This window comes from Polyodon spathula, chromosome 1, assembly GCF_017654505.1.
Source record: "Polyodon spathula isolate WHYD16114869_AA chromosome 1, ASM1765450v1, whole genome shotgun sequence".
In the NCBI taxonomy this organism is placed as follows: Eukaryota; Metazoa; Chordata; class Actinopteri; order Acipenseriformes; family Polyodontidae; genus Polyodon; species Polyodon spathula.
Window position 1 is genome coordinate 78,528,868 of NC_054534.1, and position 18,198 is coordinate 78,547,065.

Below are 18,198 nucleotides of genomic sequence, written 5' to 3' on the forward strand. Positions count from 1 at the left end.
ATACTGTATTGTACTATGTATTTTTTGTATACAACTGTAAGTCACCCTGAGTAAGGGCATCTGCTAAGAAATAAATAATAATAGGGAGCACTGTATTTTCATTAATTTAAGTGGCATACATGTTTGCATTCTAATAAAAAATGGCTTTCAGTCACAATGTAACAGTAATTAGCTTTTATTTATATACCACTTTCCTCACAAGTCAGGTAATGAGTCTCTTAATGCTGTTATTCTTATATGGTTTACCATTTCAGGTTTTTATTTCAATAAAAACTGGATAAGAAATCATTTTATTAGCAGCCAAACTGTTTCTTTTTGTTTAGATTGCAGCGATAGGAGTTCCACAGTGGTATAACAGTGTGTGGAAAACAACTGATAATCATACATCATGTATTATTATGGTTATATTAAAATATACTTCAGAAAGTACAATGGTTGTTTTTTCTGGACCTTATTTTCTGAAGTTGCAGAGGTAAACAGTATAGTTTTGCTATTTGGTGATGCAGTGTATCACACAATTAAACTGTCTGGGTGTGTTCACCGGTAAAAATCTCAAGTAAAACTAACATTGTGCATTTTACAGCTGAGTTCTTGAGATAATAAAACATATATAAACTAACTAACAGCATTGTTTGTGTTCCATAGTCTCCTAAAAACAAAATAAAACTAGAGAAACACAAAAGACACGTGCTTCCGTCCTTATAGCAGTGCAGTACTTTCACTTTGATTGTAAATTAGTTTACAGAGACAGCTTTGTAAATAGTCAACTCAAAATATTTTAAGATTTCTGTGTAATAATAAGGACAAGAATGTGACATGAATGCAGTTATTCTTACAATTAAATATCAGTTTAGGATTCAAGGATTCAAAAAAAATAATAAAAAAACACGTCTCCCAGTCCTTACAACACAGGGTCCTAATATTTGATCACATATTTTTTATTTGGATTCATACTCACTGTCCTTAACATATACCATAAAGAACACATTATCACAGGAATAACAAACAGAAAAAAAACACAGATAATTATTACAGTAAGATGAACTCCATGCATTGTTCCCCGAAATACAGATCGCTGCGAAGGCCAATGGTTGAATGCTACCAATGACTAATACACACAGTCCATCTTAATGCCGTTACATTATTATAATTCTACAATCAAATGGAACACTTTTACAGAACGTAGTTAAAACACAGATGCTGCACATTTTACACACATTTATTATAATAACTTTTCTTATGAAGTGTATGATATATGTTTAGAAATTCAGAGTCTGCGACATCATTTTCCACCATTCCATTAACTCTTCCTTTTCCTCTTCTTTTCGCTCAGTCAGAGACTCCAACTCGAAATCCACCTAATGGAAAAAAGGAAAACACCTCCATGAATTAACTGGTTTCCTGAGTGACAATCAGGTTAATTCCCTCGTCCGCTGGGTAATCTAGCTTCTGCCACTATAGATTGTGAATTATGATGAATTATAGCCAGTTTCAACGGAACACAATTCTGGGTTTTATCAACAATAGCCCACCCCCCAAGGTTTTCACTCCAACCTGAAATCTTGATGCATTTAAATGGGATTTTTTTCCCTTTGATTTACACAACATACTCAACACTTTCAATGTGTGAAAAAAATGGAAGAAAAAACATTTCTGAAAAAAAAGCCACCCCCTGTAAAATCCCAACCAATTGCCTTCAGAATTTGTTAAAAAGTCCATCTGTGTGCATGTGGGAGATTTCAGATTAAATACACCTGTCTCTGTAAGGTCCCAAGATTCTAGTGGCAAAGATCCGATGAAGACCAAGGAGCTTTCAAAACAACTCTGGGATAAAGTTGTGGAAAGGAACTCAAATGCATAAAAGGATTTCAAAAGGCACTGAATATGTCTGGAGCACAAACCCAATCAAGAAGTGGAACATCACCCACCAAACAGAATCTGCTTAGAGCAGGCCGAGAGCAGCCGGATAAGAAGGGCATTGGTGAGAAGCCACCAAGAGACCAATGGCAACTCTGAAAGACCTACAGCGTTCCATGGCTGAGATGGGAGAAAATGTCCATGTATTAACAATAGCTGAGGTACTCCATAAATCTGGCTTGTATGGAAAAGTGTCAAGAAGGTAGCCATTTCTGAAAAAAGCCCATGCTTGTGTGGGTAGACGGAAAAGATTCTGTGGTCCGATGAAACAATTGAAACATTGAATTATTTGGCCTAAATGCAAATCCTGGTGCAAAAAGGCATGCACAAACCTGAAACAATTTGGCAAACGTGAAGCGTTATGTGGCACAAACCCAACACAGGAAAACCTGCTTCAGTCTACAAAAGACTTGTCAGAGTAGAGAGCTACACGCAAATCCTTGCGGAAAACCTGCTTCTGTCTACAAAAGACATAAGACTGGGGCCAAGATTCACCTTTCAGCAGGACAATGATCCCAAGCACACGGCCAAAGCAACACTACAGGGGCTTAAAAACAAGAAAGTGAGTGTCCAAGAGTGGCCCAGTCAAAGCCCAGACTTGAATCCGATTGAGAATCTGTGGCAAGACTTGAAGACTGCTGTCCACCAACAATCCCCATCCAACCTGACAGAGCTTGAACAATTTTGCCAAGAAAAATGGGCTAATATTGCACGATTCAGATGTGCAAACCTGGTAGAGACTTACCCCAAAAGACTCACAGCTGTAATTGCTGCCAAAGGTGGTTCTACCAAGTATTGACTCAGGGGGGTGAATACTTATCTAACCAAGACATTTCAGTTTTTTTTTTTTTTTTTTTTGTCCCACCCATTAACTGTTTCACAATAAAAATTATCTTGCCTCTTCAAAGTGTTGTAGGTTGTGTAAATCAAAGGAAAAAAAAAAAATCTATTTAAATGAGATGACTCAAATACAAACACTTACTATAGTAAAATAGTATTACATTATTATTATTATTATTATTATTATTATTATTATTATTATTATTATTATTATTAGTATGTTAGTTGGGTCAATAGTATGTGCAAATGAAAATGGTTGGGTAATTTTAATGGAGATAATTTCAATAGACACAAATACCGACAAGAACTAAGGCAGTCAGAGACAGGTGAACAGAAACTGTTCATTATTCTTTTAAAAAGTGACATCAGGTATTCAATCGAATAAACAATGAAAAGAGGAAGATTCTTGTTATTCCAGTTGCTTACAAAAGCAATTGACTTATGTGATGAAGCACGCACATACCACACATATTCCTTACGCAATGAGAAGTGCGTGTCTAAAACATCGTACAACTTTAAAAAGAGGGGGATGGGAGGGATAAATTGCCTTCTCGCGCTAAAAAGCCATAAAATTGGGTTTTCCTTTGCTTTTCCAAAAACTATACCTTATGGTAACAAAAGTTCAGCAGTGAAAATTCTGTTTGAGACGTAACCTTGCGCAACTTTCCGCTATAACTAAAGGCCGTACCAAGCGATCCTTTATTAATTGCTGGATCTGCAGGAAGTAGCCCTGGCAAGATTCTGTGACCAAATAGGAAAAAATAAGCATAATGTACAAGGGCTGTAGAGACCTCTTTATTTTTTTATTTTTTTATGTGACACCATTTATTCTACATTTCAGATTATTGCCTTTGACAAAATACTGATGCTACTACATTTATTTTTTACCCTTTGAAATAAATACATAAATAATGTAGCCCTTTGCAAAGCATATTACACTTCTTTTATCTCCGTGATTGGTCATCGGAGAGCTGATCGATTTAAGCCTAGACTTTGCTGTCCCTTAGCACTAAGATGTCAATCATTACACACTAGACTTAAGTAGCATCTATCATGGGTACCTACCGAGGTACAAGTTATGTTTGTACCCCAAAATGTATTAAATTAGCTACCGACAACACCAGGCTGGAGCAACTACCTATAACGCTGAAGTAAAAAAAAAAAAAAAAAAAAAAAAAAACGCTGTTGGTTCCACGAATTTGTTCAGATATGGGGCTTAACATCAGCTTGATTTAATGAAGTCCCAGGTGGATCTGCTTAGATATGTGTTGAACTCGTATGGACTACCTATATATATATATGTATATATACAGGCTGGCTGTAATATGGGTTCATGACCCTTTAAAAATTTGACCCAGAGAAGAACTTTGTTTTTAGCGCTTATGCACACTTTAATTCAAAATAAAAAAACAAACAAACAAAACCCTAGATCCCTCTGAGCACTTACTAAACATATGCAGGTCCCTGATTAACGCGCAGGACAGCTAAATTGTTTATCTGACATATAAAACCAAAACAAAACACCAATACAAATTATTATAAAACCAAGACGTAAGTTTTACACAGACTTTACGACTTCCAGTCAGGCTCTTCACTCCACAGCAACAGCTAGCCCTCTCTTATGGAATATTGCTTTATTTGTTTTTATTATTTGGGTAACGATATGTTACGATATGTACAATATGGCTGAAAGAAAACTACATGGAAACCCACACTACCCGAAAAATACTACCAAAAGAGCGAGAGAAATAGGTGGCAATTTTTCATTTTCCATGCAAACTGCCCTATTGCTTACCTTTACTGCTGGGCTATAAGGAACTGCCACTTTTTTAATCACAGTGAGGTAGCCTGGGGCAGTGGCAGATATTTTGTAGTTACCAGGAGCCAGAATCCTCCAGTAATCACCATCCTTGCCTGTGATAGAAAACGCAAGGTAAGTATCAACAATGTTATAAAACAAATGACCTGCAACCAGTGTTGCAGATCAACACAGACTGGAAGGTGTATTGTGACTAACATAGCACCTATCCATTGTTTTATAAATAACACATATTTTTTTAGCATATACTGCATATATACTGAGCATCAAAAGAAATGTATCACTTATATTTGAGCATCAAAAGAAACGTATCACTTATATTTGGATAAAATTAACTAGATGTGATCGAAAAATTACAAATTCTGTTTTAGAGCAGGTGCAGTGACTTTTTATTGTGCTGATTAACAACTGACATCACGAAGATGCTGCAAAATGATCTGTCGATCTTGGGCAGGTGTTGCGACTCTTGGACTCCCAGTTCGTGGCTTGTCATTGACAGCGTGTATCTTGTTATACCATCTCGCCAGATTTGAAATTGCTGGCTGTGAGCACCCAAGAAGGCGAGCCACAGTACGCTGCCCTAGTTCTGCCTCCAACCTTTTTCTGTGATTGTCTTTTTTATTCAAGCTTGAAATTTAACACCTGAAATCACTGCATATCCAGTGTCCAATAAACTGTCTCGCTAATTAGCTGATTAAGTGCATATGCTTCAGTCATAGTCACTCAAGCATGTCATGGTCAAGGATGAATGATTAAGTGATTAAAAAGAAACCAAAAACATTTCGTCAATGTCCATCTTTTCTATACCTTATTTTTTTTTCCCCGAAAATAAATGTGTTATAATAGTGATAGGTTCCTTTTGATACTCAGTATATAATATCAGAACTAATGTCAGGACTTCTGTATAAAACAAAAGAAACTGTTCAGTAACATATATTATGATGTCTGTCTTTACTTGACCTTCAGGTGGCAGCAATGAACAACTTGTTAGTTATTACTTGTTGACATTACACAGTCTGTTTTAATATTCTAATATACGGTATACCAAGAAGTTTTCCCTGAAACACAATGGGCATATTCACAGTATAAAAAATGAAAACTCAAGGCAATTTCTTCCCTACAGCTGCAGATTGTCCTGATTTTCATGACACAATGGCACTTTTATAGAGCAATGTGATGTGTGACTCAGGTACCTGAAGTGATATCATGGTTTAATCCCTCCACAGATATGCTAGTATTGGAAATGGGGATTCCTTGCAGGTCTCGGACAAACCCTTTTACACCTCGATGGATCTGAGGGAAGAAAATAATTGCATTAGAACTGCATTGTAGTAAGCTACACATTTTTATACAGATACACAATTTATACAGATACACATATATTTAAAAAAAAAAAGTCATTATTTACAGTCACCCCACCACTTTGTAGTGGGTTCATATGAATTATTTATTATTCAAAATCCTTTCGTTTTTAACAACTATACCAGCATTATCAGGATTAAAATACAACACACTGTTCACTATGGGTGTACTATGCACTATTACTATGTACTCTTTGCAGTGTTTCTGCAGTATGATGACTGTTTAAGCATAGCTGTCCAGATATATGGATAATACAAGACAAGAGAATTTTTAAGTATGTGTCTATTCACGTGTCGTTGATCCTAGGATTTAGTCAACAGCATGAATTCCAAACAAATAGATGGATGTGAAGACACATTTTGGCACTATCTTTAGTATGTGAAGGCTACTTTGACATAAAGAATGGGATGCTTCCATTTTTAAGAAATAGAGTAATATCTGTAACCTATCCTAGTATTCTGGCCTAACTCTGTCTATATGGATAAAACAGTTGTGTCTTATTACATAACAGTCACCAAACTGGTGCCAAACTCTTGCCTGCTCAATATAATTGACAAGGGAGTTCTTGTTTTGGTCCCAATAGCTCTTCAGAGTGTCCTCTGCTGGGAATTTGTCACAGCTCAACTCCACTGTGATCTCAAAACAGTTGCTGCTCAGGTAGTTGAAATCCTGCATTCCTGAACAAGGAAAGAAGTACACGTTACAACCTTTCAATGTCAATTACATTACAAGCTTGAATACCCTGCTTCCAAATACTTGTCTACTGTCAACATTACCATTCTGCTATGGATACTCTACTCTGCATAACTTCTTATCAGGTAAACTAAAGTCATCTGAAAATTATACAGACTATTACTGTTTACCAACATTTGCTACAGCTTTGTAAACTACATAAGGTATGCACATTAATAATGTGCAGGAAAACAGGTAACAAGGTATTTGAATTCAGTTTATCTAGGCTTGCTACTTTTCGATTTTAATCGGTAAAGCTCATTAAAGGTCGAATTCCCCAAAAATATGAGTTCCACTGAAATAAATTTACACAGGATAAATGTCGGTAAAACCACTCGCTATTTTTTATTTTCTTACCAAAGATAATAATTTTGAAATCATCTCTAGTTTGTGCAGTTGTTATACTTGCTGTCTGTCCCGTCTCTGTTCCGCTGTGAATGGCTAGGGGTCACTTAGTAGGCTACTGTAGTTTCACTGTCAGTCATTCCATCCTGTTCTGACAGATTTCGTTAACTGAAGCAGTGCTAGAATGCTTTAATTCATTTAAATGACTGTCAATCTTCAAGACCTGCACTGACTGTGCACTTTCATTTGCAAGTTATAGCGCTTGTCATTCACAGCACCTATTTTGAAATTAGTGGGTTACGGTGTAGGAAAACTTTTGCTATAGGTATATACAGTGACAGTTACTGGTTTGATTTGAAAATGGGGCGCAAGAGGAAAACACTTAATCAGTATTGTGCACAATACCCTGACTGAGAGCTGAAGTCTCCATGGCAGAATGAAGTGGGCCTGTCTGCCTTCCCTTGCAGTGAGTCAAACAAACGTTATTTCAGTTAGAATGTTGGTAACCATGGTTTTGTTGCATACTGAATATGATAAAAGGGTTTAGCTAAATGAGGCGCTTCTCAATGGCATAAAAAGTCTGGTTGTTTTAAAGCATAAAGGTCGATTTCACACGTTCTCTGCTTGAATTGAAAAATAAATTAAAAAAAACCTGGCAAATTCTTTTTAAAATAAGCATCGATATTAATCGTTGATTTGGCAAAAAAATAAAAATAAAATAGTAGCAAGCCTATATATATATATATATATATATATATATATATATATATATATATATATATATATATATATATATATATATATATAGTACACAACACTAGTTTAATGGTCTGATGTTTCGAGTGGTGTTATCTTTCCTGTACAATAGCAGCCTACAGTTTTGACTCACCTCCAGGGACACTGTACCAAGCCCCTCCATTGGTAATTCCATCCACAAAGCTGCTGTCGTCGTCATTCTTGCGGCATGGTGGTCTGTTGGGGTCAGACATGATTGGATTGAGGCTTGAGTAAGCCTGGGCTATGCTCTTGAAGGTGGCATCATCAGGACAGGCACTGTATTCATGAGTGGAGCCTGTCAAAACAAAGCAGGGTTTTCCTACTCTGCATGGGGGCAAACAATTCACTCATAGCTGTTCTGCAGTCTCCCTGTTTACATCACTAACCCAAGTAGCATACATGGAAATTGAAAATAAGTAAGATAGGATAGTTCATCAAGTTGCATCATCACGCACTGACAGTGAAATGAAATACATTGGTGGTGTCCCACCCATGGGAACAACTTGCTTCTCATGGTGCCGTGGTTTAACACACCACATACCACCTTGCTGTCAAAAAAACTACAACTTTCTGAATAGCCTTGCTTTTTTTTTTTTAACACCCTGACCTTCCAAAGCATATCAAAAACACAAAAAAACAATTGTGCACTCTTAAAATAATGTATTTAGTATCAGTCTACAGTATAATGCCTATCAGCTGAAAATAATAATAGTGTGTCAATACATTTTCTTGTTTATTTGCATTAAATGGGTCAGATTACTGTTCCACACAAAGATACACCATAAACTGTGTAGAACATAAATCCCTTCTTGAGATCACGCTCACCGTTAAGGTCGATCCTTTCAATTTGGTAGAGAATGATCAGAGAAGCTCTGGGAGCTCAATATAATTTTTACAAAAAAAAAAAAAACACATCTTACTTTTTTAACAGAATGGTTCAATCCAGTTTCTAAAAAGTTCTAAACCAGCGCAACCTAGACTGTAGTCTAATAACTAAGCAACTCAGGAAACATTATAGAGACCGTTGAAGCTAAACTCACCACTACGTGTCTCATCATATGGATAGTTGGCCACAATATCTCCTCCATGCAAATTAGCAGAGAGGACAAATGGAATATCCATGATCCAGTGGATGATAGCCTTCGTCTCTGGGGCAAGCTGCAGCAGAAAGTACATCACTTAGACTTTTTAAGGGTTAAATGTTACCATAATTAAGATTTTATAAAGTTGTTGCGAGGCTCAATAAATGTGTCCCTTAACACTGTGGCTTTCAAATATAAACTCTATAATACTTTAAATCACAGTCTTTCAATTCACTCACAACTATTTTCCATGAGGACTGCAGAGCTACTGTAGTCTGTGCTATTTTTACTGTTCCCACCGAAAAAACAATTTGTCTCTTAATATTGAAAACAGTTAAGGCTCTACATAAATTATGAGATCTTCAAAAAATGTAGCTTAATTGCGACCAAAGCAGAAATGTTGTTTTAGTGCTGAAATTATGAAGGTAATTAAAAAAGCCTTACAAACAGCAATTCATTTTCTTAATTCATAAAAATAGCAATCTGAAATGGCAGAAACGTGAAACAACTGGAAATCTTATATACATGTATAAGTAGAAATGTTTTACACGAAATCGCTTACAAAAAAAAAAATCAAGTCCAACAAACTTTGTTGACTGACCAGTGCATTTAGTTATTCACAGTAAATAATAGCTGGAACACAAAAGCAAGCCCAGACATACTTGTATATTTAAAGTTTACATCCAATTTTAAACAAAAACGTGCTCACTAAATTTCAGATACTGCCAAACATGGTTGTTTTTTGTTTTTTTATAGCACTGGCAAACAGCTTTTTGTGAAACTTGTAGACTTTCTTATTGTTTGAATTCATGCTGTAGTGTCTGTACAGGTACACATGTGATTGCGTGAGAATTCCCTAGGGCTTTACCAGGAAATTCATCTTCACTTAAGTTCAGGTACCTCCAGCTTAAAAGTGAACATGGCTTGTGAACTGTTTTTATCTACCTTTAAAAAAGAATAAAACATGTAAAAGAATAAAAGTACCTGCAATTTTTTTTATTTTTTATATAGCTTAATAAAAAGATAACTATAAAAATGAGTTGATTTTGTTACAAGGCTAAAACAGCCTAAAGATGTAGTAATTTAAAATATCTAGTAGACTGTGTTTAGCACATGTGTTAGTGCTGATCGTGTTGTTTGTTCAGTAACTTCACAGTGTGTTCATAAAGTTTATTCAAAATAATCAGTCTGCAACCAGTTGTTTGATTTCTACAACTTGTCATTCAAACCGGAGACTAGTTGCTATTCCTGTTGGGATTGCTGTATTGCCTCTGACATTGACAGACAACATTAAGAGGGTGGGTCTACTAGAACTGAGATTTTTTTTTCATGAAGCAGAAAAACATCAAATACATAAAAGAATGCTGTATTTACGTATATTTCAGGTTAAAGGAAATCTCCAATCCATTTTTTTTTCATATACAGATGTACCTCTTACATGCCATAAAAAAACGTATTTCTGCCACCCCAACATTTTCATCGTCCCCGAGGTCTTGCCTCCAGTGCTATTTTCCATGTATATATTTCCATATCTTACCTTGGAGTTCTGATCTACAACTTTCTTCATGTTCTTTAAAAGGTGATTATTTGCTCCTCCGTCCTTCTCATTCATATAGGCGATCCTGTCTAGATCTGGGAAGTTCCTGTTGAGGTCTATTCCCTGGGCATTGCTGCGACCAACAAACCAGTCCTTGAGGTCTCCAGCCTACATGGGTTAGAAAATGCAAAAAAATCCACTGAAAACCAGAAATTGATTTCAGGAAATTGCCAGCCAAAAGGTTTATGGCATGCAGCGCCAACTATATACTGCATTATAGGAACCAACAGTGTCTTAGTAAATAAGATATCTTAAACAACTGAGCAGACTATTACTTGAATTATCTGCAGTATATTTGAGATATAATCTGTTTTTTGGATCTGCTATACTGGTATATAAAATATATGTAACAAATGCCATAATATATTTGAATATAAACAAAACTGAAATATTATATTTGAGGCATATAATTCATCTATTCTATTATAAATATATCTTAATATCCAGAAATTATCTTAAATGATATTTACTTGTATCCACAGACTATAAGTACGCTTGCTACTTTTCGATTTTAATCAGCAAAGCTCGTTAAAATGACGAATTCCCCAAAAATATGACTTCAACTAAAATAAATGTATATAGAGTAAATGTCGGTAAAACCACTCTCCAGTTTTTATTTTCTTACCAAAAATAATAATTTAGAAATCATCTCTAGTTGAATAGTTTTTATACTTGCTGTCTGCCCCATCTCTGTTCCGCTCTGAATGGCTAGGGGTCGCTGTCAGTCATCTCAGTGGTCTCTTAGTATGCTACTGTAGGTTCATTGTCATTTCATCCTGTTCTGACATATCTCGGCTGTAGCAGTGCTAGAATGATCTCATTTGTTTAAATGAATGTCAATCATCAAGACCTGCACCGATTGTGCACTTTCATTTGCCAGCTACACCGCCTGTCATTCTAAGCACCTACTTTGAAATTAGCGGGTTAAGGTGTAGGTAAGCTTTTGCTATAGGTATACGATGACAGCTACTAGTTTGATTTGAAAATGGGGCGCAAGACGAAACACTATAGGTGCGTCTACACTTGCTTTCCAGCCTGTCAAATGCTGTGTGGGCAGTCTTAACTGGATACCGTTCAGTTACAAAACACCAACATCACCAAATTTTCATCTTTTGATATAGCCATATACAAATGCACAATAAATTGCTCACACGTCGAAAATTCATGCCTTTTTTAGATAATGACAGTTTCGTTCCAGTTAATGATGCAAAACATATTTGTCCTGTATTAAACTATTTGTTCAAATGTAAAGAACAACTAAATGTACAGTATTAAAACACTGCGCTTTAATTCACTGTTAGTTTTCTTTTTTTTTTCTCCCACTCGTAATGTGCTGTTATAGGCAAACGTGAAACCCGGTTTATATCATGACCCGCTTATATCACGAATCACGCCTGCACCGCAATTGTGATACAAATCTCGTTCATCTGTACCTTCAGAGCAAGTATAATAATAATAATAATAGCTTAATAAAAGCTTTTTGTAGATTTATTTTAATTGTTTCTCATTTACCACAGGTCTGTGCGCTATATAAATACTTTGCTTTGCAGTGTTCACCCCACCATTACAGTACAGGCTGATTATGACCCTTTCATTACACAAATAGCAAGTGCGTTTTAAGTTATACCAAGGCTCAGACTGAATAATAAGTGCAAGTTAGTTCTGTGCAACTATTTAATATTTGTTCTGTGCATATTGTTGTTAATCGTAATTGCATGCTTTAAAAGTCTGCATGCAAGGTATGCTACCAGGGTGTAAGGCTTAAGGTATCTCCATTGGATAAACCGGTTTTATTTAGGCAGAACATGTGTTTTATATTTTCATTAAAACTAAAAACACATTTTGATAGATTTTATGTTGCTTTTGCAATTCTGTTTACTGAAGATTTCTTACGCACTGTACAGAAGTTTTGCCCTGTTTGAGCCTTCTCAAGTTCAACATAAGCTCCCTTCTATCTTATTTGGCATGCACATAGACTATGATATCATAACAAATGCCCAAGCAGAGATAAAGAAAATTAAGGTAGGCAGAGCATTCCCAAGATAACCAAGCCCAACTAGTCACCATTAGCTGGATAAGCATACTTCTAAATATCTGATAAGGAATCTTTGCACATAAATGTTGTGTGTTTGTTATGAAGGAACATAGGGGTGTACAGTTGTGAGAGGGTCAAACCAAATGCATCTTGAAGTCTCATCTGGCTAGGGGCTCAGTACATAAACAGTACCTACTATAGTGAGTGTGGACGTATTTTTATTTTGTAAATAAAAGAAAAACCTGCTCTTCACACTCATTACCTGAGAGGCTGCTTTCTCAAAGCCGTCTGGGTTCATTGAGGGCATGAGGTGGATGCGTGTGCTGTGGATCAGGTTGATGATAGTCTCATTGCCTTTCTGGTACTCGTTACACAGGTACTGTGCCAGGTAAATAATCAGCTCCCTGCCCACCGCCTCATTCCCGTGCATATTTCCAATGTACTTGAACTCAGGCTCTCCTGCAAGAGAGAATAAACACAATATTACTTAAATTACTTAAAACCAGAATACTCAGTCCATATGTATTTTTCACATATACCATGTTTTTTAATCTGCTTTCATATAATGGTCAATGATTCTCCAGATAAGACGCAATATTGAAGTCCTTGGGCTTCCAGTACCACGGAGAGATGCTTTATTATTCCATCCCCATCACAAACATTGATTGCAGTGTCCTCATCATAGGAGGAAAAATAGATTGAACTGTTGTCCTAACATCGTTACACCACCAGTCAATAGTCTCCGTTTGTCATGTGATTGGTTCACATCACTGTCAGTCCCGCCCCTTTTCAAAGGAGTGCCTTCCTTCACTGCACGCTTCACAACAAGAGAAAATGGCTGAACACCGATTCTATAAGTTAGCAGAAAATGAATTACAAAACATACTACAAAATAAAAATGCTCCAAACACTAAAATGGTGATTAAAAGGTCACTGTCGGGGGCTCCCAAATAGCACATCCGGTAAAGGCACTATGCGTGCAGCACAGCACATATGTCTGTGGTGCACTGATACCAATACTCCAGGTGGCTCCATGAAACTGCTAGGGCTGCTGCTGTTCTTGTGGCTTAGCCTGAGGTTTTTTCTCTGTGCGCCTGGTGGCGGAACTTGTTAAAGCTCCCGCAGCGTGCTGCTGCAGTACGGCTATGTAAACCACCTCTGGTTGTAGTTGCAGCCGACTGTGCCAGCCTATGAGGCCTTGAGCACCAGTTTGCCGCTGGTTTACACACTGGGGGGGGGTCGCTGCTTGGGAAGCAAACGCACCAACTCCTTTGTGGACTCCCGTGCACGGTGAGAGTGCTGCAGCATCTCATCCATCTCAGGACCAAAGATACGCCGGTATAACCGGGGCATCTAATAGCTGTGCTTTATCCCCATCAGGCACGAGTGCCTGGGAAAGCCAAAGCTGTCCATTCAGTTTGGAGAGACGGAGCAGGTTTTTATTCACCAAAGGCAGCTCCTCTAGCTGCTGCGGTGAAGATCTATGACTCAGAGAAGGAGCCTTCAATAAACTGGCCTTGTAGTCTACCAGTATACCATTAGAATTATCCAGCATTGCATGCAAACACATGTCTGAGTAAGCCCGCTTCAAAATGACTTCTGAGACCTGACACTGCTAGAGTCCGTGGTTAGGAGCGCTAGTATAGGCTCCTGTACCAGAGAGGCTCTTACAGCATTTAAGGGAGGAAATTGGGCCAAACCCAGCTTATCTGTGTCATACAGGCTGCACAACGCCTCCATCGACCAGGAAGCACCGGGAGGGGGGGGGCAGGAGAGGAAGCAGGATCATCCTCAAAGATGGACAAGATTGAGGGAAGCCTGCTGTTAGAGCTCTAAAAGCCTTTGTAATGGTGCTGGAAGCAAGCACCAAGATGTCAGAGAGATACTGTGGCAGAGATTCCAAGCAATCTCAGCTGAAGCACGTATCTCAGTCAAATCAGAGGTGCTGAGCACAGCAGCTGTGCTTGTTTAGCTGCAAAAAAAAGACAGAAAAACACACAAGAGAAAGAAGCTCTGTCACTGGAAACAGTAATCACACAATTACAGTTTACAAAAACAAAACTTTATTTTTAACTCCAGCCAGAGCTAAGCAGCCTGTGAGGAGAGCACAAGTCAGCCAGACATGACTGCGTCACAGGCACTAACATGCAGCTTTGGTATATCTATTTAGGTTTCGGGGTCTTTAGGAGGTAAACACCCATTAGGTAATGGTTTCATTTCATACTTGAAAGGGAACTACAAAGCGGTGTGTAACTCAATATATTAACATAACATTATTCAGCAGGTTTCATTTGACTTTATGAAGCAAAATGTGTTCATTCTATAGGTGATGAAAAACGTTTGGCCATAGCTGTACTCTCCTTGTAGAAAAGCAGCTGAAAGACTTACAAACTTGAGAAGTAACATTTTGCTAATTTTACTTAAAAGGTAATTAGAAGCTTAACAGACTCATATGTATTATTAATTACTCTATAATAATGCATTTACATATTAATTAAGTCAACTGAACATCATCACCCAGGAAAATTTGAACAATGTGATTCATGTTCAGTCATGCTGATATGATAAAACTTTATCATAGCAATGAAATAATCTGAGTCCAGGTTCAACTTGGATTATGACTAAAATGCAAATATAATGAGAAAATAGCAGTTCTGTGGCAAATCTACCCTGTTCTGAAAATAAATAAATAAATAATGCTTAAGAGATAGTGTAGCCAGACTCTTGATTGATGAAGACTTTCTAAATGCATATTGCTTCCATGTTGCAGTTTTTGTTAATTCATTCATTACTGGATTGAATCCTGTGCATATGCATCTATTTCAGTCTTAAAATACCCATTAAAAAAAGGGGGGGGGGGGGGGGGGGGGGGGGGGGGGGGGGGGGGGGGGGGGGGGGGGGGGGGGGGGGGGGGGGGGGGGGGGGGGGGGGGGGGGGGGGGGGGGGCTTCTTTTCCACACCCCGTCTTGTTAAATAGGCAATGTCACATGATTATGTTGTAACATATAATACTTTTAACCATTTTAGTAATCATTTAATTGACTGTGTCATTCTTGCTGAGAACTGAACTAGTTCAATACATGTAATGGCTGAGAACTGGATGACACTTGTTCTTTGTTAAGTGAGGAGTTGCTAAATGCTGCCAAGTCAAGAGGCTGAGGCATATTCACACATATTCATGGTCTGTGTTGGAAAAAAGGGAGATAGGGAGAGATAGGGAGATAAAGAGAGAGGGAGCTTGTTAAGGATTGTGTAGGTTGGGGTGGTGGTTTGGGTTTTTGTGCGCTTTATAATGTTAAACTTATCACAGTAAAAAAAAATAATTCATAAACTCTAGTAGTGCATTTCTCAGTACAATTGTACCTGTATGTTAATAAAAAGCCTGATTACTGTGATTTGGAATTGTTTGTCGTGTCTGGGAATTTTACTCTCAATAGATATTAAGAAAATAGTGGGTCTTGTTTTCTTACAATGTTTTATTCTCTGTTGAAGCAGTACCACCACTACCATTCAATACAATAATTATTAAAAAAAAAAAAAAAAAAAAAAAAAAAAAAAACACACATTCACTGAAATGCAATAACAAAATATTACAATAATGACATGTTATTAGTCTGTCAATTATTTCTAAGACAATCCATTAGAGGTCAGTGGGATTCTAGAATCCACACACTCGACGTGTTTAGACGGTGTGTCATCCACCTCCTGAAATGTAATGACATTCTTCTGAGTATGGGACCAATTACTGATTCACAATTTGAGTGCTGCAAGATTATGGTACCATCTGAGCAATTATCTGTAAATGTCTCCTTTTCCAGTAACTATATCCCAGGAAATGCAACAGAAGCATTTGTTTATGACATAATATTGTGCAGCATACGCATTGTGCATTAATGTCACCATTTTCCAACCGTAAAATAAGGCATGAGTGCTTTTATTGGTCTCTTTGTCTACTCCAGGCAAACTATCTTATCTGTATTTCACACAAATGGACAAAAGGTTGAATATATTGATGCCCAAATCCATTGACTTATTCAAAATTCAGGAGGTGACATCAAGCACTATCAATATTTGAATCACAGAATTACCCTCAAGTCTGCATAACATCAGTACTTTATGCTAAATATATTGTCCACACCTCTAGAAGCGCTTCCATTCCAAATATCTTCATTAGACCTGAGGATTTCTTAGAAAGCACCACCCACATTTTTTTGCTAACAATGGGATAATACACACACATACACACAACCCTCTTTCTTACACACACACACACACAACCCTCGCTCTCGCTCTCTTACACACACACACACACACACACACACACACACACACACACACACACACACACACACCCCTCTCTCTCTTACACACACACACACAACCCTCTCTTTCTCTCTCTTACACACACACACACACACACACACACACACACACACACACACACACTAATTACTATTTGAAAAGAATGATCCTCACTTGACTACACGTTAATTGGCCCTGTTTAATTATTTGAGATTTGTGAAAAAAAAGGTTCATAACTTTACATTTTCAGATAGTCCTGCATCTAAAAGTAGCTGGTGGATTGCTTAAGATCCAGTTGTGACATATGTTCTCTATAAAGTATGCTAAATAATGTTAATGCTAATTGGATAAGCTGTACGCCAGATACAGACATTGTGTGCAGTGTGATGTACTCTGCAGACGAATGTACCTACATTCATAGGGATTACAAATACAAACCTAATAAATAACCCTGTGTGTGCAGCTGTGCCCAGAGGAGTAACATTGCAACAAAGAGGCCAGATGTAATTTACTATTTGCACATTAAACTCAATATGCTCTTGCTGCCTCGACTAAATACTGGGGTATGGGGAAGACCCTTCAGTAACTACTTTAACTTAAAATAATAATAAAAAAAAATTCTTACTGTTGTGTAGAGGTGAAATATATATATATATATATATATATATATATATATATATATATATATATATATAGATAGAGAGAGAGAGAGAGAGAGAGAGAGAGAGAGAGAGAGAGAGAGAGAGAGAGAGAGAGAGAGACAGATAGATTTAGACATGACAGCCCCATGACTCAAACACTGGTTTCCAGTACAATTAAATTAAAAAAGACTACCCACCAGTAAGCAAATATTTGAGGTGGTTGGTGCATTAAGGCTTTGCTTTAACCTATGGTTGTCAACATTGAGGAACAAAATGGTTTTATATATAGCCATTAAAAGATCTATCCTCCACTTAGTGTCAAAGCACAGGAAATAGCTGGAAAGAAAGCGTCATAAATCAGAAGCAAACACCATCAAAGGAGTGTTGCCATGGAACTGCTCATAAGACATTGTGGGCTGTCAAGCCACCTAGTTTGTTTGCATACACTGCTTATTTAAAGAAATATCAGCAATGACCAATATGCCTCAAAACACTGTATGGATTCATTTTAGCAATGTACTGTATACTCTAGTTAGGGTATATTTAGGGCTTCTGTTTTTCAGTTTTTATTAATTACATTTTTCAGTGCTTATTTTTTAGCTGTTTTCAAGTTATATGTAAATCTTTTCTTCAGGGCTTTCACTTTTTATATACTGTATGACATTACTGTCTTTGGTTATTTTCATTTTTTTTCTTTCACAATATGTTAGTAACGACAGTAATGAGCATATTCTTCTGGGGTTATTGTG

The 18,198-nt window shown here is 37.1% G+C and overlaps 1 protein-coding gene across 1 annotated transcript in view; it reads right to left on the minus strand.

Annotated features, from left to right (window-relative positions):
• Positions 1 to 898: 898 nt before the first annotated feature.
• LOC121322832 (carboxypeptidase E-like) overlaps positions 899 to 18,198 on the minus strand; it is a 37,646-nt gene continuing 20,346 nt past the window's right edge. Inside the window, exons 2-9 of the mRNA XM_041263211.1 lie at positions 12,769 to 12,965; positions 10,412 to 10,579; positions 8,833 to 8,950; positions 7,905 to 8,087; positions 6,476 to 6,615; positions 5,770 to 5,869; positions 4,553 to 4,671; positions 899 to 1,358 (exon numbers count right to left, since the gene is read on the minus strand). Of these exons, the coding sequence (XP_041119145.1) occupies positions 1,260 to 1,358; positions 4,553 to 4,671; positions 5,770 to 5,869; positions 6,476 to 6,615; positions 7,905 to 8,087; positions 8,833 to 8,950; positions 10,412 to 10,579; positions 12,769 to 12,965 (1,124 nt within the window). The 3' untranslated portion in view covers positions 899 to 1,259. The remainder of the gene's footprint in view (positions 1,359 to 4,552; positions 4,672 to 5,769; positions 5,870 to 6,475; positions 6,616 to 7,904; positions 8,088 to 8,832; positions 8,951 to 10,411; positions 10,580 to 12,768; positions 12,966 to 18,198) is intronic.